Source organism: Canis lupus, chromosome 18 (assembly GCF_048164855.1).
Source record: "Canis lupus baileyi chromosome 18, mCanLup2.hap1, whole genome shotgun sequence".
In the NCBI taxonomy this organism is placed as follows: Eukaryota; Metazoa; Chordata; class Mammalia; order Carnivora; family Canidae; genus Canis; species Canis lupus.
Window position 1 is genome coordinate 46,933,151 of NC_132855.1, and position 25,168 is coordinate 46,958,318.

Sequence of the window (25,168 nt, forward strand, 5' to 3'; positions counted from 1 at the left end):
ATACTTCACTTGAAAACTACACTGCGATCTGCTGTTCTAATTAATGCATATTTTTATGTCTTTGTACAGTTGCTTTCTGTAAACACTTTACTACACAGAGAAAACAGCGAGGAGGAGTTTAAAGAGAATCAGCAGGGGAGCTGTTTACTTTTCAAAAGAGAATATTTTATAGAAAAAGAATACCAAGCCAGATATCTAAACACCAAATGTTATGAAATGTTCCAGTATCAGAAAAGTGTATTTTTATTTCTAACACTCAGTAATGACTGTTAAATTGATAAACAGTGTCATTTTGGGAGATGACAACTTACGGCAAATAATTTTTAATAAGGAATTCATCTAAGAATAAAATATTCAAGAGATTCTACTCTTAAGTTTTAACCAATAAAAAAAATGATCCTAAAATACTGGAAATTTTTAATCTGTTATAACTGATACCCTAAATTCAAATTAATTTTGGCAAAAAGACAAGCACTATAAAGTGCCCCTGAAGTTTCAAAATGTTTTAAAGATTTCAAAAACTGGGGAACCTTGGTGGCTCAGTGGTTGAGTGTCTGCCTTTGGCTCAAATCATCATCCTGGGGACCTGGGATAGAGTCCTGCAACTGGCTCCCTGCGGGAAGCCTGCTTCTTCCTCTGCCTCTCTCTCTCTCTGTGTCTCTCATGAACAAATGAATAAAATCTTAAAAAAAAAAAAAAAGATTTCAAAAAGCACTTGTAAATCTATAGTTATGGATCAAAAAACAACTATTTTAACAGAATAGAATAGGACAGAAGGCTAATGTTTAAATCCCCAGATCTGCTTCCAAATAGATGTTTCTTTGATGAATGGAGAAAGCTGACTTTGAAGTCAGAACCAACTTTAAATTCCAGTTCCACATCAACTAGCTATGTGACCTTGAGCAAATTAAATTACACATGTGTGTAATGTTATGCATGTGTGTGTGTATTGTGTGGGTATACAAAGTTAATAGTATAGGGTTTGATAACCATTATTGTCTTCCATCCTTTCCCTTCTTATCTGTAGTATAGATGCCTCCTTCTGAAACTTCAAACGATTTTATCTCAAAAATCCCATTTAGTTCTCTAAGTATGAACACATTCATTTCCCTGCTCTCAAGTACTGAGTGTTACATATGTACCATTTCACAATATTTTAAAATATAAATAGAAATTATTTTTAAAAATATCTTTCATCGATAACTTTGTATTATAAATCCACAATCTCTTCCACAACCCCAAATCCAGCTATTTTAGAGTTGAGAGATTTTTTTATTTTTAGAAATGTAACAATGTGCATATATTGCCTAATTCTCCCAGCAGGATCAAGGGCAGCAAGCTATAATCAAACATATTTATATTTCTGTACCAAATGATATTCACACTATAAAGATAAATAAAGACTACTAAATAGTTTAATGCATTGGGCAGGCACAATTCTCATGATGTCCCCCAAGATTTCCATTATCCAGTTGGATAATCAAATGCTAATCTAGGTCATGAAGAGACTTTGAAGATGGAACTAAGATTACTAATCCACTGGCTTTATTTTTTCTCTCCCCACTGGCTTTAAAATACAGAGATTATCCTAAATTATCTGGGTGGACCCAGTGTAATCACAGGAGCCCTTAAGAGCAGAATGGGAAGGCAAAAGAGTCAGAGAGATACGATAGAAGAGAATGGCAGAGAAAAGATGAGGCAGAAAGGGGAGGTCAGTATGACTTAAAGGCTAAAAAGCACTTGGCTGGCCACTGATGCTGCTGCAGCTGGAGAAAGGGGCCACTAGCCAAGGAATGTGGCAGCCTCCAGAAGAACAATCTATGGCCACAAGCCTGCAAGGAAGTGGGACCTTAGTCCTACAATCTCAAAACACTGGATTTTGCCAAAAACCTAAAAATACTTAGACATAAATATTTCCCCAGAGTGTTCAGGAAGGAGCACAGCCTGGATGACATGTTGATCAAGGCCTGGGGGACTGAGCAGGGAATCCAGGTGGGCTGAGCATTACCTGCACATCTGACTCATGGAAAATGATGAGATAATCAATTTGTACTGTTTTACGCCACTAAATTTAGGGCAATGTGTTATGGCAGCAATACAAAACGATATGTGTATGTTCAAGTAAGGTTTTTTTGTGTTTTTTTTTTAAAGATTTTATTTATTTATTCATGAGAGACACAGAGACAGAAGCAGAGACATAGGCGGAGGGAGAAGCAAGCTCCATGCAGGAAGCCCAATGTGGAACTCGATCCCGGGACCCTGGGATCACACCGAGCCAAAGGCAGATGCTCAACCACTGAGTCACCCAGGAGTCCCAAAGAAAGGTTTTTTTTTTGTTTTTTTTTTTTTAAGATTTTATTTATTTATTCATGAGAGACATACAGAGAGAGAGGCAAAGACATAAGCAGAGGGAGAAGCAGGCTCCATGCAGGGAGCCCAATGTGGGACTCGACCTTGAGACTCTGGGATCACGCCCTAAGCCAAAGGCAGATGCTCAACCACTGAGCCACCCAGGCATCCCCCAAAGTAAGGTATTTAATGCTAAATGAGTTACTGCGAATTTACATAATCTTTCTGTGTTCAGAGTTGTGGGGGTTTCAGAACTCTATTTCTCTTATTTAAATATGTTCAGTGACCTAATCAAGTCAATGAATACTAATAAGGCTTTGGAACTTTCACTAAAACCTTGTTATTAATACCATTATTTCATTCATTCATTTAAAAAGTGGTGGGGAGGGGCAAAGACAGAGGAAGACAAAGTCTCATGCAGACTCAGCACTGAGCACAGAACCCACTGTGGGGCTCCATCTAAGGACCCTGAAATCATGACCTGAGCTAAAACCAAGAAGTGGACGCTTAATAAATCATACTATCCAGCCACCCCACTGTATTTATCCTTTAAAAACACACACACAAAAAAAAAAAACCCAGAAAACAGAACAAAACAAAACCTCCAACAGTAATCTCAGCTTATAACTCCCTTTTACATGATAGTTTTCAAAGTCAGCCAGCCCCTTCAAGACAGCTGACCTCACAGCAAATTTTTAAAGAATGTGCCTCCAAGGACTACTGGGTACCTCAGTTAGTTAAGCATCTGCCTTCAGCTCAGGTCATGATCCCAGGGTCCTGCGATCCAATCGAGCCCTGCACTGAGCTCTCTACTCAGTGGGGAGTCCGCTTCTCCCTCTCCCTCTGTCCACTCCCACCCCCCATTCATGCTTGCTCTCTCTCAAATAAATAAAAATCTAAATGAATGAATGAATGAATGAATGAATGTGCCTCTGTTAGCTAATAATATTTAAACATTTGCAGAGCACCTCTAGGTGCCAGTCATTGTAGGGTCTTCGTATACATTAACCCATGCAATCACCCAAGAGATATTACTATTACCACCCGTGTTTTACAAGTTAACTCACTTGTCCAAGACCACAGAGCTAGTAACTGGCATAGACTTTAAACCCAGGCAGTGTAGCTACAAAGTCTATGCTGCCAACCGTTTGACTATATCGCCTCTTCGTTGGTACAGGTACCATTTAGTCAAACACCCACAACCAGCTTAACAAATACAGAATACCTGCTACTCCAGAATTTAGACAAAATCTTTTTCTGTACAAATTTGTGCACTGATCCCTCAAGGTCTTCAGAGAACACAGTACTTATTAACCAGCCAACCAGCCCAAACTGCTACCCAGGGTTTCCCATTGTGCTACCTTTCTCTATTTTATTGTGAATTTCTGGAACGTCCTGTCTACTCCTGGATTTAAAATCCCAAACAACCTGGTCTCATGGTCATGTCCCTATTATTGCAAAATAAATTCATGGTGACTGACTGAGTGACCAAATCACCACTTTCCAGCTCAATAATAAATTCCAGCTCAAAATAAATTCATGGTGACTGACTGACTGACCAAATCACCACTTTTCCAGCTCAACTTTCCAGCTCTGACCTCAGGTCAGAGCAAGCTACCTCGGGCCCAGTAGCTTCTTCAAACTACTTTGTATTAGCCAAGCTTATTTAAAAAAAGAAAGAAAAGAAAAGGAAAAGAAAAGAAAAAGTAACAACAAAAATGGTGATAGTTTTCAACAGGACTTATCCAGAAAACATTATCTTTTTTATAATATGAGTGAAAATAGTCTTGAATTACTGAGAAATTTCACCAAAAAAGCTCTTCTTGAGATACATGTAAGGGGGTAAGTGGCACCTAAGTACAGGGTTGGGTTGGGGGTATGGACTATATCAAGATCGTGAGAACAAATTAATGGTACGAAGTAAATGTCAAAGAGGAAAAAGACACTAGATCAGTGGTTCCCAAACTTGAATGTACATCAAAATCACCCAGAGGGCTTGTTAAAACAGTTTCCTAAGCCACCCCACCCCCACCAGAAGTTCTGATTCAATAGGTTTGGGTGAGGACCCTGAATGTTCCTTGCTAACAACTTCCCAATTGATAGATTCTTTGGTCCAAGGACTACACTGGGAAACCACTTAACTTGTTGGTCTGAGGTGGAACCTAGGTACTGGTAGTTTTCAAACTCCCCAGTAATTGTAATATGCAGCAAGAGCTGAGATCACTGTTTCCTAATAGTTAGGAAAACTGTTAATGAGGAAGACAATAATGCAGAAACTGATTTTACATAGGTGGGATAACCTTGGAGGTAAGATGTCCTTGGGAGGGTGGGTATGCAAGCTAGTTTATGACCTGTGAGAAGAGCCCTTTTGACATCAAAAGGAGAGCTCTTCTGGACATTGCCCAGTAGCAATCGACAGTGGACATGAGGAAAAACCCTAAGCCTCTCCATCCAGGCCCTGTGATTCCCAAGATCATTTCTGCAGAGGAAGGAATAAATCCACATCTGTTATTTCTCTAAAATCCTCTGGTATTCATATCCATAGCCATGTGTTACTAATTAACTAAAAGGCCTGTAAAAACCCACTGTCAAAGGGCTGCTTCAGAACCACTTCACCACTTTGGCTTTGAAGACTATCTATGCACATGGTAATTTTTAATTAGCAAGTCTGTGTGATCATGCACTTTAAATACATGGTACATAGCAAAATGAAAACTGGTATTTTCTGTGATGTCTACTGAGCTTTGTTTTCTACTACAATCTGAGCCACAAGCTTTAGAAGAGGAACCAGAATGGGATCAGAGTCAGAAAAAGATATATTTTTAAGAAGAGATATAAATTAGATCCACATCAATATTAGATCCAGAGAAGCAGAAAATAATGAGGCAAAAAGATTACTCAAACGACAAGATACTTGATCATAAAGTCTGACTGAAGAATGACAACCAATTCACTTTAATTAATAAAAAACTACTCAATTTTTGTAAAAAGAGGAGCAATATGTTATTGCTTATCAGAAAACTTAGAAGATTCCATTGTTAAAATAATGTTCTTCCTCTAAATGATTATTGTGTATTTAGAATCTCTCAGTGAAGTCTGGTACAAATCTGGGTTCAGGGCAGCCCGGTGGCTCAGCGGTTTAGCATGGCCTTCAGCCCCGGGCATGATCTTGGAGACCCAGGATCGAGTGCCATGTTGGGCTACCTGCATCAAGCCTGCTTCTCCCTCTGCCTGTGTCTCTGCCTCTCTCTGCCTCTCTCTCTCATGAGTAAACGAACAAAATCTTAAAAAAAAAAAAAAAAAAAAAAAAAGGAATCTGGATTCATGGGTTCTAACTACCCTTTGAGTGGGGATAATTCTGTACATATCATGCTTTTTTTGTGCAGTAAAATTTTAAGAGATATCGCAGTGCTCAAAATCATTCCCTGTCTTCCTAGCTGGCCTGAAATGTCAACTTTCAGAGTCAATCCTTTGAGCAACCCCAAAGAGGTAGGAATACCTCTAAAAAGTCATATGCATGGGCCAAGAATGGAACTAGCACCAGCCAACACATAATCATGGACTAATTTATTGGTGAACAGATGATAAATGGACCAAGGCATCTGGATAACCACCCAACAGGACATACTGGATTGTGACCAGTAAGGTAGTGGAAGGAGCAAAGCAAGGATGTAAAGGCCTGAGGCATCCTGATTTTCCTACAGAGAGAAGCTACTGGCTCAGGTGCGGGGCACAGCCCAGTAGTTAGAGGCCTAAATTTCACAGCACGCCTAGGACTATTCTTGGGCAACCTGACATTCAATACTTCTAATCTGATTATTCAGCTACTTTGTCAAAAGTTACTAAAATGAGACAAAAATTAAAGCAATTTACTACAGGGTCTCAGTGGATATGAATAATAAGATACACATGGAATTACCAAAACCAATGAATAAAATCCAGTAAGGATTCATAGGTTTTACTGTCACGTGACATATTACTTTTTTATAAAAGGAGCTCCTCTCGGATCAAATAAAAGGGTATGCATTTAGATCAGAGGGTTCTCAATTCAACAAGTCTGTGGAATGAACTCAGTAGCAGTATTACAATAGCACTGCAATCTATTCTTTGAAGGTCACCTTCAACAAAGAATTCTTTGGCAGATCCTGTTGGCTATCTCTCCAAATCCACCCCAAATGCCACCAGCTAACAGAACCCCGAATCGGTCAGATATCCTACCTTCTCCCATGTGACAGGGGGAAGATGAATTCACCCTACCTCCAAGGTGATCCTGATTAGTATTAACTAATCAGAGATACCTTTACCTTTGCCAAAGACTGGATTAGCAAAAAGTTTGACCCAGTTCTAACCAAGACGACTTTGGAAGTTTTAGTAAAAACTAAAAAAGTTTTAGTAAAAAACTTTAGTAAAAGTTTTCTGGTTCTCTACAGAGAGAAAGAGGAAGAAGTTGTCTTTTTGTATTTTCTGTACCTGAGAATGGCAAAGCAGCAAAGCTAAAGTCACAGAGATTGGGGTTGCCCAGCCTCTGGATTTAGAATTAGGACAGATAATCTTTTTCTATGTGAGACTCTTTGACATTTTTCTTTCACTTTTATCTCAAAACATCCTAACTAATTAATTATCAAAATGTGATATAGGAAACAGTTTTATAGTACAGTAAGCAAAATCACCATGTATGGTAAACCTAAAAAGTAATACTACCTATGGGAGTCAGTAATTATTCTGAAAATCAAAACCACTAACAAAAGAAAACCTACCAAGTTAGCTCAAAACATACCAGGTTTTTGTTTTCATGATCAATCCATTTTCCATACTCACATCAAAGTTTTCTTTCACAGTACTAACTTTAAGACTGAATCATGTATAAACCTGACAGTTCTCCATTACCAATCAGATAAAGTCTAGTCTTTAGGGTAGCAATTCAGACTTCACTTAGTTAAGCCCCAATTTAACAAAGCAGGTGGCCTCCTGGCCCTCCTTGGCTCCCTGAACTTGATGCAACTCTGCCCAGAGCACTTTCGTGTCACCATATCATTGTTTTCCTCTTCACTGCTTTATGTAATCCCTGTCCTTGCAAAATACAGCTTAAAACTCAGGGAAAAAATATAATTTTTTTCTATGACGTTTTCCCAGAAGTCTCTTCTGGGCAGGATTTTTTTTTTTTTTTTTTTGTTTTGGCAGGATTGTTCATTCTCTCCCTGGGTTGATATCACTAGAAATGGCTTTGACCATCTTGCAGTGTAAATCAATGGATAGGTCTTTGTTTCCTCCACATGGTCAAAAATTACCTTGAATAAGATCATTTCTCTCATATGAATTAAATCTGATTAGGGTGTACAGATCTCTCATCAAATCTCTTTTGGTTGAAAGAGAAAAAGACATTAAGAACTTCACTTTGGGTACGGAAACAAATGTAGTCCCTTTTAAATGGAATGTTTCAACCTTGCGGATACTAAGAACTTAGCCCCTTAGAACTCTGTTTCTTCCAAATCCTATCACTTCAACCTCCTATGATTAATGACCATAAAACTTTGAAAAATGCTGTATCTGAGAGCCTTTTTCTGCTTAATTATTATGTATAAGGCAATCCTCCCCAAAGACATGCACTTGAATTGCCTCTGTCATTGATTTGTGTGTTGGTTCAACATTTGATTAAAAATAAGAGTAAGTGATAGTTGTCAGTTTTTGGCTTTTTTTATGTAATAAGATGTTGACATACAATTGAAATAGCAAAATGAAGACAAGTGTCAGTCCATAAACTAGTCACCATAAAAAAAAAAAAGGACACCACAAAAATCCGTTTTAAAGTTAAAAGTGAAAAAAATAAAAAAATAAAAAAAATAAAGTTAAAAGTGAACCTGGTTGTCCCATATGAAAGAAAGCTTTCTTGTCCCAAAAAGCAAAGAAATCCTTAAAAATTAATGGAATCATGTCAAAAAGACATAGTTGGCTCCCACTAGACAACTTTGGGACAATTTGTGCATTACAAAGAATAATAACTGTACCTGAATGTAGACATTGCATAAATAAAAATACACATCCTACATTCGAAAATTTTAAAAAGAGAGGGAAATGTACCTTTGTGTTTAGGTATATGTAAAGAGATGATAAAACTATAAAGAAAATCACTGAAACAATTATCAGAAAAGTCAGGGTGGTTGTTTCCAGTGGTGAGGGAAAGAGTATGCTACAGGTCTGGAGAACACTGGTAATGTTCCACATCTGGGTAGTGGTTAAACTGGTATTCTCTTTATAATATTTTTAAATTGTTTATATATGTTATTTGGACTATTCTAAAATGTGCATTACATTTCAATATTTTAAAAGCACTTAAAATAAATAAAAATTTTAATCAGTCACAATGTAAAAACATGAAACCAGGCAAGAAGGGTTGATGTCTGTAGAAAAATTATGAATGAATATCTCCAGCAAATGATATCCTTTTGTTCAATAAAGTTTCATCATACTACCATTGTCACTGTCCATACCTGTGTCATGCCCTTTCATCTCCACCCACTCTAGTCTGTAATGTTCTTGAGGACAGACTCCTTATCTTCTCATTTCTCTATCCTCAAATCTAACAGTGTCCAGCATGTTGTGAGTGCTCTATAAATGCTGGACAGACATATCAATGAATGCATAAATAAGTGAATAAATGAGCAAACAATATAAAACAAATCCTCTTCTGATACTTTCAAGCTTCAAGTCACATATACAGACAGGTAACAGTCAGAACTGATGGACTAACTGGAATAGAGAGTTCATTTTCTTTTTTAAAGATTTCATTTATTTATTTGAGAAAGAGAGAATGAGAGTGGGGAGGGTCAGACGGAGAAGATTCCTCGCTGAATGGGAAGCCCAGTGTGGGGTTTGATCCCAGGACTCCAGGATCATGGAGCCAAAGGCAGACACCTAACCAACTAAGCCATCTAGGCACCTCAAGAATTCATTTTTTTAAATGATATATTATCTCTGACAATGATATTAATAATAATAGCAAAGAAAAATAAATGTAATTAGTTTTTGATTAACCAGGGAATAGCATTTAAAGGAGAGTAACACTATATTTAAATATATTAAAACAATAAAAATATTTTTAAAAATTGTGAGCAGGTGCCTGGCTCAGTCAATAAAGCATGTGACTCTTGATCTCAGGATCATGAGTTCAAGCCCCAGGTTGAGCGTGGCACTTACTTAAAAATATATATATATATATACAAAATATATATATATAAAATATATATATATAAAATATATATATACAAAATATATATATATATAAAATATATATATAAAATAAAATATATATATAAAATATATACATATAAAATATATATATAATAATTGTGATGCATATATCATACTGATTCCCTGTTCATGTTTCATAAAATAAACAGGACTCATAAAATACAAAGCTAATAGAATAATTGTTTTACACATTATAGGAATAATCTCAGCTCTACAGTCAAATATGGAAAAGATGCTATGTGTGTGTATGTATGAGTGTTTATGAAACATAATAATAATTTAAATAAAGTCCAACTTTAGGTGTTTTTATTTGTTTATCTGAGAGAGAGAGAGCACAGAGGGAGAGGAAGAGAGCATAGAGGGAGAAGGAGAAGCAGATTCCCCACTGAGCAAGGAGCCTGATATTGGACTCAATCCCAGGACCCTGGGATCATAAGCCGAAGGCAGACGCTTTCACTGACTGAACCACCCAGGTGCCCCTTTAGGTGTTTGTATATATGCATAAATAAATAAATAAATAAATAAATAAATAAATAAATAAATAAATAAGTAATTTAAACTTTCCATCTGTTTCTATTTAATATACATGCAAACATCCCATAACTGTTGTTTTTTTATCCAAAAGATATTTTGATTAAAGAACCCATTCATAAATGAAAGCCTGATGGTCTAAATTCACTGAAATACCCTATGTCATATACTTCACCTTAAAGAAACAAACATAAAATCTCTGTGGAAACACATCTGATTAAGATGTAAAAAGTTTGACTGCTTTTAATCTTTGACTCTGGCAAGAAAGCATAAGCAAACAGCAAGATTAATCATTCATTTGCTAATTCTTCTTCCCTTGGGACATGAGCAGTGAGAATACAATAAACAGATTTTTTTTTTAGGACAAATCTTCCATTTTTATTTTTGTACAACTGTTTCTCTTTTAAAAGAATAAATCAGGGAAGCTAAATTCTCTAGACTAGAACTAAAAGGAAGTTATCTGTAACACCTATTTTACTGTGTCTACTGGAGAGGGAGGGACATGTATGTTTGTGAATTGAAGAGGCCTATCTGCTGTTTCAGCCATTATTGAAAAAGTCTGCTAACCCACTAAGAAGCAGAGGAGGAGAAAAGAGGCAGGCAGCACAAAGAATAACCTCGAGAGAGGCTGTCTATGTCCTATGCTTCTATTAGTCTCACCTTTCCAACACATCTGAACTGGATAATATTGAAGTTTATATGAGCTAATTAATTACCACAGTAAATCACCATAAGGTTTTCTTAAAACAAAATATGTAAAGATTACCTGAATTTAAATATTGAATATTGAATTCATATTAAAAACCTTGCCATAAACACCAACCTAATACGGATCCTACCATAAGGTTCTAATTTTCTTCCTTGAGAGCAAGGGATGCAGCCCAGGGAAAGGTCCTGCACCAGGTTATGCCAGCACAGTCCTCATAAAGGTATACTCCAATTGTAGCAATGTTGACAACGCTGATTCCATCTTTGGCTCTCCGTCTTGTTCATGCCTGTGCAGTGACCTCCTTTGGGACATGTTCCAGGCCTCGTGGAAGTTAATGTATGCCCTGACCAGGACACCAGGAGGTTTATTCAGGACTTCCCTAAAGTGATGTACAGAAGGGGCGCTTCAGGTAAATTGTAGAGATGGCTGGAGTATAAAAGACCTCACTTTAGATAGCAAGTTAGATCTTCTGACAGATGGATGACACCACTTTAGATAACCATACTGTGACCTCACCACCATGCCCTTTGCTCTTTAAAAGCCGAGGGTTAAGGTCTGGACTTGGAGGAGAATAGGGGTGGAGAATAGCTGTGTTATTTCATGGATCATCCATCCACCCAATTTCCCCGTCAGTAAGTTACCCTGAATTAAACTCTGTGTAAGTGCTAGGGAGTGGCTTCCCTCATTTTCCAGTTTCCAAATGCCTTCTCACTTTGGAAGATAGTGACCCTCCTCCACCATCTTAACACCAGGGCCTTTCTCTCCAAATCCCTAGCTTTATAACAGGCACCCAGGTATATAATTCCTCCCAGCTACTTCCATACAACTGCAACTAGCCACCATGCTGCAACAAAATTCATGACCCCATCCTATCATCACATATGATGCCATTCCTTGTTGCCTGTGCATTCTTATCCTATTATTCTGGAGCCCTTTCCTTGAAGGAAGCTCAAACTTATCTTTATGCTTTACTAGTTTCCAGGAAAGGCCTTAAGCCTCAGTAAAACCCTCAATAGCCAAGCTATTACCCTTTCTTTCTTAGTATAGCATGCCTAGTACTATCACTTGTATACCATTAGAAGTCAAAACTGGGGGCACCTGGGTGGCTCAATCAGTTAAGCATCCTCCTTTAGCTCAGGTAGTTATCCCAGGGTACTGGGATCAAGCCCCATATCAGGCTCCCTGTTCAGCCGGGAGTCTGCTTATCCCTCTCCCCCTGCTTGTGCTCTCTCAATCTTTATCTCTGTCAAATAAATAAATAATTTTTTTTTTAGAAAGTCAAAACTGTTTTGTTTTAGACTAAATGAAAGAATTGCCAGGTTGGGGGATGGGGTTAACTGGGTGATGGGCATAAGGAGGACACATGACGTGATGAGCACTGGGTGTTGTATGCAACTGATGAATCCCTGAACTCTACATTTGAAACTAATGATGTACTATGTGTTGGCTAATTGAATTTTAAAAAGAAAAAAGAAAAAAAATCACCAAAGAATAACTTGGCCACACTCCCTGAAAATGGTTATAGCTAACACTCAGAGGACAAGAGTGTACAGTACAAGCTTCCACAACAGATCCCACTAGCTGAGAACTTAGGTCAACAGCTGAAACATGAGAAAATGTACACATATTCAAAGCGAGTGATAACAGACTGATACATATTTTTTCACACATATAAAAAAATATGTATCAGTCTGTTTTATATATGAGAAAAAAATATTTCAGAGACAAAGAGCAACAAGCCAGTTCTGTGGAGATGGCATCACCTGGAGTAAGCATGTACTTTATACCTCACCCTAAAACAGTCTTTATATAAAACAAATATTGCTATTACAGAACAAGTGTCCAGTTGCTCAAATTGAATCTTTCAGCTTGCAAGATTTTGTTCATCCAATATTCTAACAGCCATATCTTAAATTTATATATTAAATATGTCTAAGGAACCCAATTTTTATACCTGCAAAGTTCCCTGTAGTTGGACTATATACCACTATCACTGCTAGATAATTTAGCAGAGTTCAATAACTAGGCAACTAGGAGAAAAATAGAAGTGAGCACTGATAATTTAATCTTCAATGTGTTTCATAATCACTAAAAACTCCAAGGAGTTTCTATGCAATTATGCAAAAACATTTATTATAAGTTTCATTATTGCACATTAAAAGTATTTGCTTATATCAAGAAATCACATAAATCTGTAACACAGAAATATACAGTAATCATTTTAACTATAAAAATAGTATTTATATGGTTATTTCCCTTTGAGAAACTACAGGCCATAAATAGTCTTGCTTACTGAATAATTCTGTAATTATTCTATTTACAACTTAATATACTCATAAATGTGTTGAAATCTCAGGATCCCCCTATTAAAAAGAGCAGGTCATTACCTAAACAATGCTAAAAACATCTCAAGGTCATACTAAACAATCAGATGAAAGACAATGAGTCTGCACTAAGGCTGTACTTAAATAACAAACCAGAAAGCAAAAAGCTTAAATAGGCCAGTAATATATAAGTGTATGGGACCTGATTCCTGTCTGCTTAGCTCTGATTCATTTTTATGAAAGGACTAACTTGAGCCTTGCACACAGCTATTTTCCCAACCATGAGTTTGGCCTTCTGAAACCTATAAAAGGCTCCAGCCCTTGGGGTCCTGCTTCCTCTAGAATTCCTTCCAGATGCTCCCTTCAAAATAATTTCCAAGGTCTCAGCCTCAGTACTGGATCACTTTCTGGCTGGTGGCCAGACACATCCAATGCCCTCTTTACCCTACCCAACCACACACCCATTCTCCTCCGCTGCGGTCTTTGCAGCCAATGTCTGTCCAACTAACAAGGCCATTCTGGGCTGAGCCCAGAAGACTTTCTGCCTGTGAAAGAAAGTGATAAAGCCTAGTGTTAGAAGTCATAGTTTAAAACTACCATTTTTCAATTCAGAACAAAAGAGCAGAAATGAAATAAGATTCAGCTGTGGTAAACAAATGTATAGTCTACATAAACTTCCTATACGAAGTACTAATGGTAGAAACTTATCCCTTAAAAAGTGTCAAAAGTTCAATATACATTCCAAAGGTAGAGTTTTATTATGAATCAAAGGGCATAAGATCATAACCGTAACAAGTATGCAGCTCTTTCCAGACTTGCAATGGACATGGAACTGAAAACCTGAAAGCTTAGCAACTATTTATACCTGACACCACCCTTCCTGCAAAATAGAACTTACAGAAAAACAGCTATTACTGTACCATTAAAAAAAAAGTCCACTTTGGAAAAAAGTTTAGGATTTCTCAAAATAATTAAACATAAAACAAAATGGAAACTTAAATCCACATGAAGACCTCTATGTGAATGTTCATAGTAACATTATTCATAATTGCTAAAAACAACCTGCATGCCCATCATGAGCATGGACACGTGATATATCTATAAATGAAATAATACTCAGCAATAAAAAGGAATGAACGGTGGACACATGCTACATCAAAGATGAATTTCAAAATATGTCAAATAAAAGAAGCAGACTAAAGAATGCATTTTGTGTGATTTCCTTTACATGAAATGCCCAATAAAGGTAGTTTTATAATGATGAAAAGCAAATTAGTGATTGCCTGGCCAATCACTGGAGACAGGAATGAGGATTACGTTTAAATAAGAATGAGGGGTCTCAGTGGAGAATTTAAGTGTTTTAAAACTGATTTATGGTGATGGTTGCACCACTCAGTAAAGTTATTAAAAAAATTTTTTTTCATTAAATTGTACACTTGAGAGGAGTGTATTTTATGACATGTAAAAATGCCTCAATAAAATTGTTTTAAAATCATGTTTAGGGGCGCCTGGGTGGCTCAGTTGTTTGAGGATCCAACTCTTGGTTTCAGCTCGGGTCATGATCTCAGTGTGAGACAAAGCCCTGCACTGGGCTCTGCACACAATGGAAAGTCTGCTTGAAACTTTCACCCTCTCCCTCTGCTCTCCCCACATCTGCTCACACGCACTCTCTCTCTCCCCATCTCTCTGTCTAAAATATTTTTTTATTTTTTTATTCATTTATGATAGTCACACACAGAGAGAGAGAGAGAGAGAGAGGCAGAGACATAGGCAAAGGGAGAAGCAGGCTCCATGCACCGGGAGCCCGACGTGGGATTCGATCCCAGGTGTCCAGGACTGCGCCCTGGGCCAAAGGCAGGCGCTAAACCGCTGCGCCACCCAGGGATCCCTCTCTGTCTAAAATAAATGGATAAATCATTTTTCTAAAAAATCATGTTGTTTATGTGATAAATATGTTCCTAAAAGTTTTTGAGGTTATATACTGATAAACACAAATAAAAGTAACATTGAGAAAGAGGATATAACAATAGGTACAGAAGAAATTTTAGAAGTTATTTCCTAAAAAGCACACACAAATATACATCAAAAAAAAAAGCTGAAACAGTCCATGATGTGGACAATTATTTGGGAAAATATAGTCTTCCAAAGTTGGCTTAAAAAGAAGTAGGTGACTATATCAATATCCATCAGAAATTACTGTTTACCAAAAACATCTCTTTAAAAGGTTGCTGGGCTAAAAAAAAAAAAAAAAAGTTGCTGGACTAGCCAAAATAAAGATAAGGCCTTTTAAACACTAAAAATATCTATATATATGACTCATAGTCCACAAGATAATGTTTCAAGGAATTTCCTTGTAAGTTAAAAAAAAATTATTTTATATAGCTTTTTAACTCTGATACAATCCCATTCATTATTGCTGATATAAAAATTCTAATAATATAACAGCATATCTATTTTCACAGTTAGTAATGAGGTACCTAAAGAAACTGGATCTTAAAATTCAAAACTAGAAACTCCCTTAAAATCAGCTGTAATATCCTAAAATAGAAATTAGAATCTGTAATTGGGCAACCTTCCCCTTTGGGGGGAACAGATCCCAGCCCCCAGTAAATCCCTGCAGTTATGTAAACTCTTTCCAAAGTTTGAACCAATAGAGAAAAGCAATTACACTCTCAAGATGTTGATGACTATTGCAGAGTCATGCCACAACATGTCTGTTGTTCGTCAACCACCCCATTCCTGAAAACTGTCTATCCTTGTCTAAGCACTGGATCAGGGAAAATTAGGAGCCAGAGTGAATGCAGGAGGGCTGTACAACCCTAATTTATTCCTCACCTCTGCAGGAGGAAAAATACTGTGACAAGGAAATGTACTTGGTGTTCTGGGCTGTAGTCACCATACATGGAATATTGTTTGTAATTAAATAAACCATACTTAGGCAAAGATACTATCAAGCCATGGCAGTCAGGTCAGATCATAACTCTGAGAGTAGGCGTCCAATTTCACTTTCTGAGAATGGATGTCCCCACTGTTTTCATGTTGAGATAGAATGTAAAATGTCCTGGACCAGAGAACGAAAGAATGTGCCCTTTCATCTGCCTGTCCCTGAGCAGAGGCTATGCCTATGCCCTCCCACCAGTGGTACTAACTCTCCACAAGAAGGCCTGTGGATGGGTTTGTGTTTGTGGGTTATGAGATAACCACTTCTGGTCAATGTTAGCAACCATTACTGGTGGCTGGCTTTTCAGACAGCTAATCACGAGGCTCACTGCAGGGAATCTATCAGAGGCAGAAAGAGTAGCAAGGTAAAAGACAACAAATCTCATAAACAGTTGAGGGACACACTTGGAGATGGAGGTAACATAGCAAAAAAGTCAGCAAAGGCTTGTGCATAATAATTTAGATAAAAACAGGAAGTGTAATTCCATTCTGTAGTCACAAATAGAAAGACCAACAACAGCATATGGGCTACAGTGAGGAATTATGCAACATGACAAAGTTGTCAAATAAGAAAATCAATGTTCACTCAAATTTACTAGAAAGGGATTCAATAAAATCTAATATTCCCTTAAAAACAAAAAAATATTAAATAAGATGTGGGATATTGTTTCATCATGATAAAGACTAGCTCTCAAAAATCAACAATCAACATTCTATTTAGCAGTGAATACTAGACATATGCCTATTACCCAAAGAACCAAGACAAAAACGCTATTATCACAAGTAATAAGAGTTCAGGAACTTCTAGAAAAAGCATTAAGGTGGGGAATAACAATTGGAAAGGAATAGGAAAGGAATAAGAAAAGGCTTTCATGATTTTCTACTTATGTTACTGTCAAACTAGAAAACCAAACAGAAACAAAGAAAAACCACTAGTATTATTAAGGAAACTAGTAAGGTTCAACGCAAATCAATGACTTTCCTATATATGATCAATAATTAAATTAGAGAATATAGAAAGATATCCACAATAGCAACAAAAGCTACAATTCCCATGAAAAGGTTCTACATGAAATGCTCAGGACCTATAAAAAACAAAGTACTAAACTTTACTGAGACAAAATAAAAGCTAAAATTAAAAAAAAAAATACACAATGGTTTTGGATGGAAAGACTCAGTACCTATAAAAACATGTACTTTTCCCAAATTAAAGTTTAGTGATAGTCCAATTAAAATTCCAAAAGGAGAATGACAGTTATCCTAAACTTCCATATGAGAGAAGGCAAAAATATCTAAGAAATTTTACAAAAGAAAACTAATAGTGAAAGAGTTTACATGCTAGATATTAAAACACTTATAAGGCTGCAATAAATAGCATGGTGGTATCAGGCCAAATAATTTTTTTAAAGATTTTATTTATTTATTCACAAGAGACACAGAGAGACAGGCAGAGGCAGAGACACAGACAGAGGGAGAAGCAGGCTCCATGCAGGGAGCCCGACGTGGGACTTGATCCCAGATCTCCAGGATCACACCCTGGGCTGAAGGCGGCGCTAAACTGCTGAGCCACCCAGGGCTGCCCAGGCCAAATAATTTTAATGAATAGATCTTCAAAAGAGATTGCTTTGGGAAGACATTAAAATATACAATAACTAAATATGATGAGTGAAGGATAAGTCAGCAGGGAAGGGAGAAAGAAGTAAATAATGCAAGATACAGTGTGGGGAAACCAGTAGCCTCTGCTTGGACTATCATCTAAAGTCTTTCCTGTGGCCTAGGAGGTCTTATATGATCTGGTCCTGCTACCTTTCCAACCTCATTTACCAACTATCTTGGACTCACCTTATTCTTATACCAGCTTCCTATTTTTCATACATACCAAGCTCATTCCTGCCTTGCAACCTTGACACTTGCTGTTCTCTCTGACTGGGGGCTCCTTCACTTCAAATGTCATCTCTTCAGAGATCTCCTGTCTGCTCAAACAGCACCTTCGCCTCCACACCAGGCACTTATTATTAATGACATCATCATCCTCTGAAATTACTTTGTTAACACATTCATTGTCTTTCTGACTAGAATACAGGATCCCTATGAATAGGAAGTCCTCAGAGTCTGGAATAACTCTTAGCACTTACTAGAGGCTTAGAAATTTACATATATGTGTGTACATATGGATGTGCAAATACATGTGTATGCATATATTGTGTGCATACATATACATATGTATGTGTATGCATATGTTTAAATACATATGTGTGTGTGTGTTTGTGTGTGTATAAAATGAAGATAAGGACCCTTATCGGCAAGGACATTCAAAACAGATTTATCTTCTATGCAATAATTTTGCATTAAATGTACATATAAACAAATATTTGCCATAATGAATTTAGTTGAACAATAAGATATTAAATTACAGATTTATTAATAGTTGTGAAAGACAGACTGTATTTATTATCATCATATAACATCATTTAATTATAATCTTATCCCTTTGCTTATTTTTATCCACACTGTAAACAGAGCATACTCAAGGAAATGAGACTTCCAGACCTAGTTTCCAATTCCAGTTCGAGTCATATCCTATCTTTTGCCCAGTGTGATTTCTACTTTTCCTGTGAATTCAAGAGTGCTAGTGGAAAGAAATCAAAAGGTAACTGGAAAATGATTTTGCTAAGTGAGAGAAGACAAAACTGGACTTGCTCATTTGAACAGAATTTGAATGTTTCTGGCCTGACCTTGTCCCTGCTTCTCCGCCTCCCCACACTCCAACTCTATCTCTACACCACCTCCTATGCAGCATGAGCAATCCCATCTGCTGACAGCTGTCATGTCTGAGTCCCTACCTGTCCTCCCCATCCCTTAGTGTGAAACAGGAAAAAAAAAAAAGACACTGATATAAGGATCCTAAGTTAGAGGAACTATTTTTGTTGTTACTGGAATAAGAAGAGGGAGAGAACGTATAAAATATAATCAAAATTTAGGAATAGGATCATCTAAGATCTATGAGCTGTACCACAGAATTCCTTCCCAAGAACAGGCTATAAAAGATGGGTTCTTTCTTCCTAATTAAGTGTTTCACATCCTAAAATAACTAGCCACATCCATGTGCAGTATTTGCTTCTTTGTAGGGTAAGTGGGGATGGGTATGTGGGGGTGCAAGTATGCCAGCACATGTGTAGTTTGTCAGGTTATCTGCTGTAAAAAGATCAAGGAGTACTGAAAGAAAATCTTTTCAGTATCTGTGTATCACTTTAGGCAGTTAAATTATCCATTTTTTGAAGAACAGGAGAGAGATTTACAGGAAAATAATTGCTCCAATACATACATATGTTATATATTATCATGTATGTAGTATATATATTATATATAGTATAAAACGTCTCCCTTGAGTCTTTCTCAATACCAGTTGCTGATCTCAGAAAAGGTCTAATGTGGCCTCAGGACTAGTTTGACCAGGCCAGGTTATATGTTTGAGTTTTTTAAATATATCTGTCCTAAAGAGTGAATTTTCACAACTGTGTGACCCCATGAAAGAATTAAAAAGAATTAAAAATCACTCGACAAAACAGGAATTGGTTGTGTTTTTCATGTATAAACATTCCATATTCTTTATCTGCCTTTTGTAGAAATTACAACCCAAAGGCTGGACTCCTATAATTTAGTTATAGATAATTTTGTTTACTGGACATTCAGAAGGAATATTATGTAATGATACTTTTCCTTCCATTCCAATCTAAAACTATATATTCCTGGGTCTATTCTGTAACTGGAATCCAGCTACACATAGACTTACTTAATTTGCCTCCAGATTAAAACAAATAAACAAAAAACTCTATCAGTTCCACAGTCGAAGAATTACTTTTTAAGAAAAATAGCTTTTAAACAGTATATTCAATTTTTCACCTTCCTGCTCCTTAACCGACACAACCACAAGACAATATATAAACTGAAACCATGAAATAAAAACATTCTTCACAAAAATAAAAAAAAATCTTTGTATCAAATCATTCTGGCTCTTACAGCATATAGCTACTTGCCACCTATGTGTAATAAAGAACTCAGGGGAAAAAAAAAAAGTACTTTGTATATTCCCCAGCCCCAGAATCTCCATTTATTTTGTATTCTGTACTACTTGCAATTTCAAATTTCCATTGCAATAAGACGAAAATTGCCCAATGGAGGTTTTTGCCAGTATCTCAAAAGAAATTCTACTTTACCCTTAGTATTCCAGAGTATCCATGCTTTGATAAGTATGGTCCATAGTGTTTCTCCTAGGAACAGAATATTTTGGAGCTGAGATTTCCCCAAAGGAAGTGAGGTGGTTTAGGGTAGAATGGACATGAATAAATATCCCTTCTTAGTTTGTGAACTGAAAATCAAGGCTTCATGAATGTCTGGAGCCAGAAACCAAGCCCGGGCTATCCACAGGAATAGTGATTTAATGGAAGGAATGGGAGGGAATTTCCAAGTTTACACAGACTTCCCCTACTTATGCTATTAAATTTTATTTTCTTATGTCAAAAAAAAAAAACTAAATAAAATTTTAAAATAAATTTAAAAATAAAGGAGGGATAGGAAAGGGTCAATGAACTAAAAACCTAGGAATCTGACTTTCCAAATCAACCTACATATAGATGCTTAGCTTTTGGAAGCTAGTCTCACTTATCCTCTGTTTCTTTTTCTTTGCTGCTTGCTTTCCCCCATTTGACAGCCTCCATCTTTATCTGGTCTTCTCTGTATCCTGGAGAATTCTAGTCTCTGATTTCTAAGTTTATATGGCTTCTCAGCCTGGAACTTAGCACCTATTCTGTACAGCAGAGGAAGGAAAATATGGCAAGGAAGGAAAGAAAATCTCTGCCCTCAAGTATTCACATTCTAGTAGGAGGAAAAAGATAAAAAACAAAATATAAGTAATTAAAATATAGAACATTAGTTGAACATATAACAATGCTGGTATTTGAACTTTTGGATATACACAAATGGCAATTTCATATGAGTCAACCTATATATTAAATAGCGAATATTATTTTAAAAATGAAGCAGGGGAGAATAGGTAGTAGGGTTGATGATACAGTGAGGGCAGAGAGGTTTACAATTTAAAATAGGGCAATCTGGGGTCCCTGGGTGGCTTGGGAGGTTAAGTGTATGACTCTTGATTTTGGGCGAAGTCAGATCTCAGGGTCATGATTTCAGAGTCCAGAGATCAAGCCCCATAGCTGCTCTGCACTGGGCTTGGAGCCTGTTTAAAATTCTCTTTCCATCTCCCTCTGCCTCCTATTCAAGCTCTCACTCTCTTTCTCTAAAAAGCATAAAAAAAAAAAAAGAAGAGCAATCCATTCCTATGTGATATAATTATGTGAGATTGTTTTTGCTACATTATTATTTTTCTAAGGAGCATGCATTCCTTTATAATGAGTTTTTTAAAACTATATAATATCAAAGTTGATGAAAAACCACAATGAGTCACTTAAACATGTAAATTTTAGGGCATTTACATCAAGCAGGAATATAAGATACAAATCATATTAACATAGTCTCTCATAACTCTATGAAATTAGGTTAAATGCCATGTAGTACAAAGCATTTAATTATATATGCTCTAAGCCATTAATTTTAAAAACAAGCAATAAATTCTATTTTAATGAGCAAAATAAGAATAGTTTGTTACTTTTTTCTTTTTTTCTAAAGATTTATTTACCCATTTTATTTTTTTTTTAATTTTTATTTATTTATGATAGTCACACAGAGAGAGAGAGAGAGAGAGAGAGAGAGAGGCAGAGACACAGGCAGAGGGAGAAGCAGGCTCCATGCACCGGGAGCCCGACGTGGGATTCCATCCCGGGTTTCCAGGATCGCGCCCTGGGCCAAAGGCAGGCGCCAAACCGCTGCGCCACCCAGGGATCCCTATTTACCCATTTTAGAGAGAGATGGAGAACATGTGCATGCACGCGTGGGCAGAGGGAAGAACCCCAAGCAGACTCCTGACCAACCATGGATTCTAATGTGGAGCTGGATCTCATAACCCTGTGAGATCATGACCAGGGTCAAAATCAAGAATAGGGAACCCGGCAGACTGAGCCACCCAGGTGCTCCCCTATGTTACATTTCTTTTTTATGTTACATTTTTAAAAGGTACACAACCAAAGAACAAACAACTTCTATTAATGGGTCACCCAAATAGTCAGTTTCCATCTAACACAATGCTTTTCAGTATTTAAATTGTTTGAGAACTATAAAAATGTGAGGAAGGGAAGAAATATTTATGAAAGGTACCTATGACACAGCTTAATTAAAAAATAAACTAGGGGCAGGGTGCCTGGGTGGCTCAGTCGGTTAAGCGTCTGTCTTCAGCTCAGGTCATGATCCCAGGGTCCTGGGATCAGCCCGGCATCAGGCTCCCTGCTCAATGGGGGAGCCTGCTTCTCCCACTCCCTCTGCCTGCCACTCCTATGTATGCTCTCTCCCTGTGAAATAAATAAATAAAATCTTTAAAATAAAATAAAATAAAACAAAACAAAATAAAACTGGGGTACCTGGGTAGCTCAATCAGTTAAGCAACTGACTCTTGGTTTCTGCTCAGGTCATGGTATCAGGGTCATGAGACTGAATCCCACATGGGATCTATGCTCAGAGAATCTCCTGCTTGAGATTTTCTGCCTCTCTCCCTGCCTTTCTCCCTACCCCTCTCCCTGACTTTCTCTCTCAAATAAATTCATAAAATCTAAAACAATTAAATAAAAAATAAACTAATATGTGGCTTAAACATTAAGACAACACAAATGGTATTATTACACTTTTTAAACAAATTCCACAAAAATTAGGAAACTAGTAAGACTAATTATTAAATTAATCCACTGGACATGGCCTGCTACCTAAAAGGAAGATGTGACTTCTCCTTCCAAATACTGATTGACCTAGTCAATAACCCAACAGTTTATATGTGCCCAACTCCCAAAAGAAATCTAAACTGGCACTGCTCAACAGAACCTTTTGCAGTGATGGAAATGCTCTGCCTTGGCCCATAAGGTAACCAACACTTGAAAGGTAGCTAATGAGGGACGCCTGGGTGGCTCAGTGGTTGAGCATCTTTGGCTCAGGGCGTGATTCCAGGGGCCTGGGATCGAGTCCCACATCGGGCTCCCCACAGGAAGCCTGTTTTTCTCTCTGCCTATGTCTCTGCCTCTCTCTCTCTGTGTCTCTCATGAATAAATAAATAAAATATTTTTTTAAAAAAAAGAAAAGTGGCTAATGAAACTGAAATACAAAATATCCAAAATTACATCATATTTACAGAATAATCAGAGAACTCTAAATCTCAAAGAAATTGACTCCCCATTCAACATATCTAATACCATTATTAGGAGTCACACATCATGCAGCCAATCCTCCGAATCACTGAGCAAAAATGGTAACTCTTTTCTGCTCTTTAGAAAAACATTTTAATGCCCCAAATATTATTTTCACAATTTATTGCATTCATAGGAACTGAGATCACATATATTGTAATGCAATATATTAAAGTCTTCCCCTCATTACCTTCTTATATCTATTACAGCTGTTCAAATTCAAATGGATATCCATTTCCTGTTTTGCCAGACTTCATAACTTAAAATCAGTAGATAGAAAAGTTTTAAATGTAGTATTTAATTGATATGGGAAGATGAAATATAGTAAGATAACAAAAATTCACAAAAGGTTATAAAAGTGGATTGAATGTGTATCTGACAAAAGGAGTGAAGCTCAACAAAGACTTACTGGTTTAGCATGATGTCAAGAATAAAGGATGTTCCAAAGGCATCAACCTGGAAGCTTGCCTGGTCAACATGAGTCAACTGCAACATCAAAAAGATAAAAGGTACTTATTATTCAGCCATAGCAATGAGATAATAAGCATTTCTTAGGATGATTCAAAAAGGTTTAATATCATAAATTGGAAAACCAATTCAACACAGAGATTAAACGACAAAAAATAAAATCTGCACCTTCTCAGAAGCCAAGCATTCACCAATCTGAAGTACCACCTAATCCAAGAGGGCAAGTACTATACTTTTCCAGTTTATCTCAAGTAGCTAAACAGTCCATTTCCAAGAAGACTGCACTTCATTCATTTTATTCTATATTAAATGACTGGCTCCTTTAAAATTAAACTTTGTACATTAAAAAAGAAATACAGAAAAATATGTTCAAGAGTAAAATAATAAGAATATGAACTATTTACAAGGAAGAGATCTAAATCTCAAAAAAAGCCCTTTATCATTCTACCTGAAATACATACTTTAAGAATAATATTTCAGTTCTAATTTGCCAAATATAATTTCATAGAGGTTTCTATGTCTTCCTAGAGCAAAATTTAGCCTCTACTATCTATTGCAAATATCGCCTATGGAAATTTTGTTTGGAAAAAAAAATCACTATCTCTTATGCTATTTAGGAAGTCCCAGAGAAATCACAAGGGACTCTAAAAAATGTAATGTTACCAACAACACTAATATTAACATATTAAATAACCATGTGCATTAACTGAAGAGAAGGAAGCAAAAAACTTTTTATTCTGTTTGATTCTCCAAATATTAACTGTAGTTATAGCTAAGCAGAACTATGAATTAAATTTTTTGTTTATGTTTCTCTAGTACCCAAAATTTCTAGAACACGTACAATTCCAACAATGAGAATAAAACAAACACTATTTTATAGATAAAAACCATCTGAGCTACCGTATTTAAGTAGTATGTGAGGCAGATGGCGTTACTGTTCTCAGAGAACAAGCACATTTAAAAAAAAAAAAAGAAACACCCTAGGATTCTGTGAGGCATAACAGGCACCTCGATTATTCCTGGGATTTTCAAATAGTAAGCTTATGGTATTATGTGAAAGGAGAGAGCTTAATCAATAATAATAATAAAGCTTTTTGGAAGAAAAGGACAATCCTTGTCTTTTTTTTAAAAAAAGATTTATTTATTTATTCATTCAGAGAGAGACACAGGCAGAGGGAGAAGCAGGCTTCATGCAGGAAGCCTGATGTGGGACTCAATCCCAGGTCTCCAGGATCACACCCCGGGCTGCAGGC

The 25,168-nt window shown here is 36.7% G+C and overlaps 1 protein-coding gene across 30 annotated transcripts in view; it reads right to left on the reverse strand.

The window, feature by feature from the left end:
* Nucleotides 1-25,168, reverse strand: part of ADAM22 (ADAM metallopeptidase domain 22) — a 224,622-nt gene that overhangs the window by 164,929 nt on the left and 34,525 nt on the right. For all 30 annotated transcript variants that reach the window (XR_012011081.1, XM_072784293.1, XM_072784299.1 and 27 more), the window contains one exon: nucleotides 23,857-23,933. Coding sequence is in view for 29 of the 30 variants with exons in the window: in XM_072784293.1 (XP_072640394.1) it covers nucleotides 23,857-23,933 (77 nt within the window). In the remaining variant the exon portion in view is untranslated. The remainder of the gene's footprint in view (nucleotides 1-23,856; nucleotides 23,934-25,168) is intronic.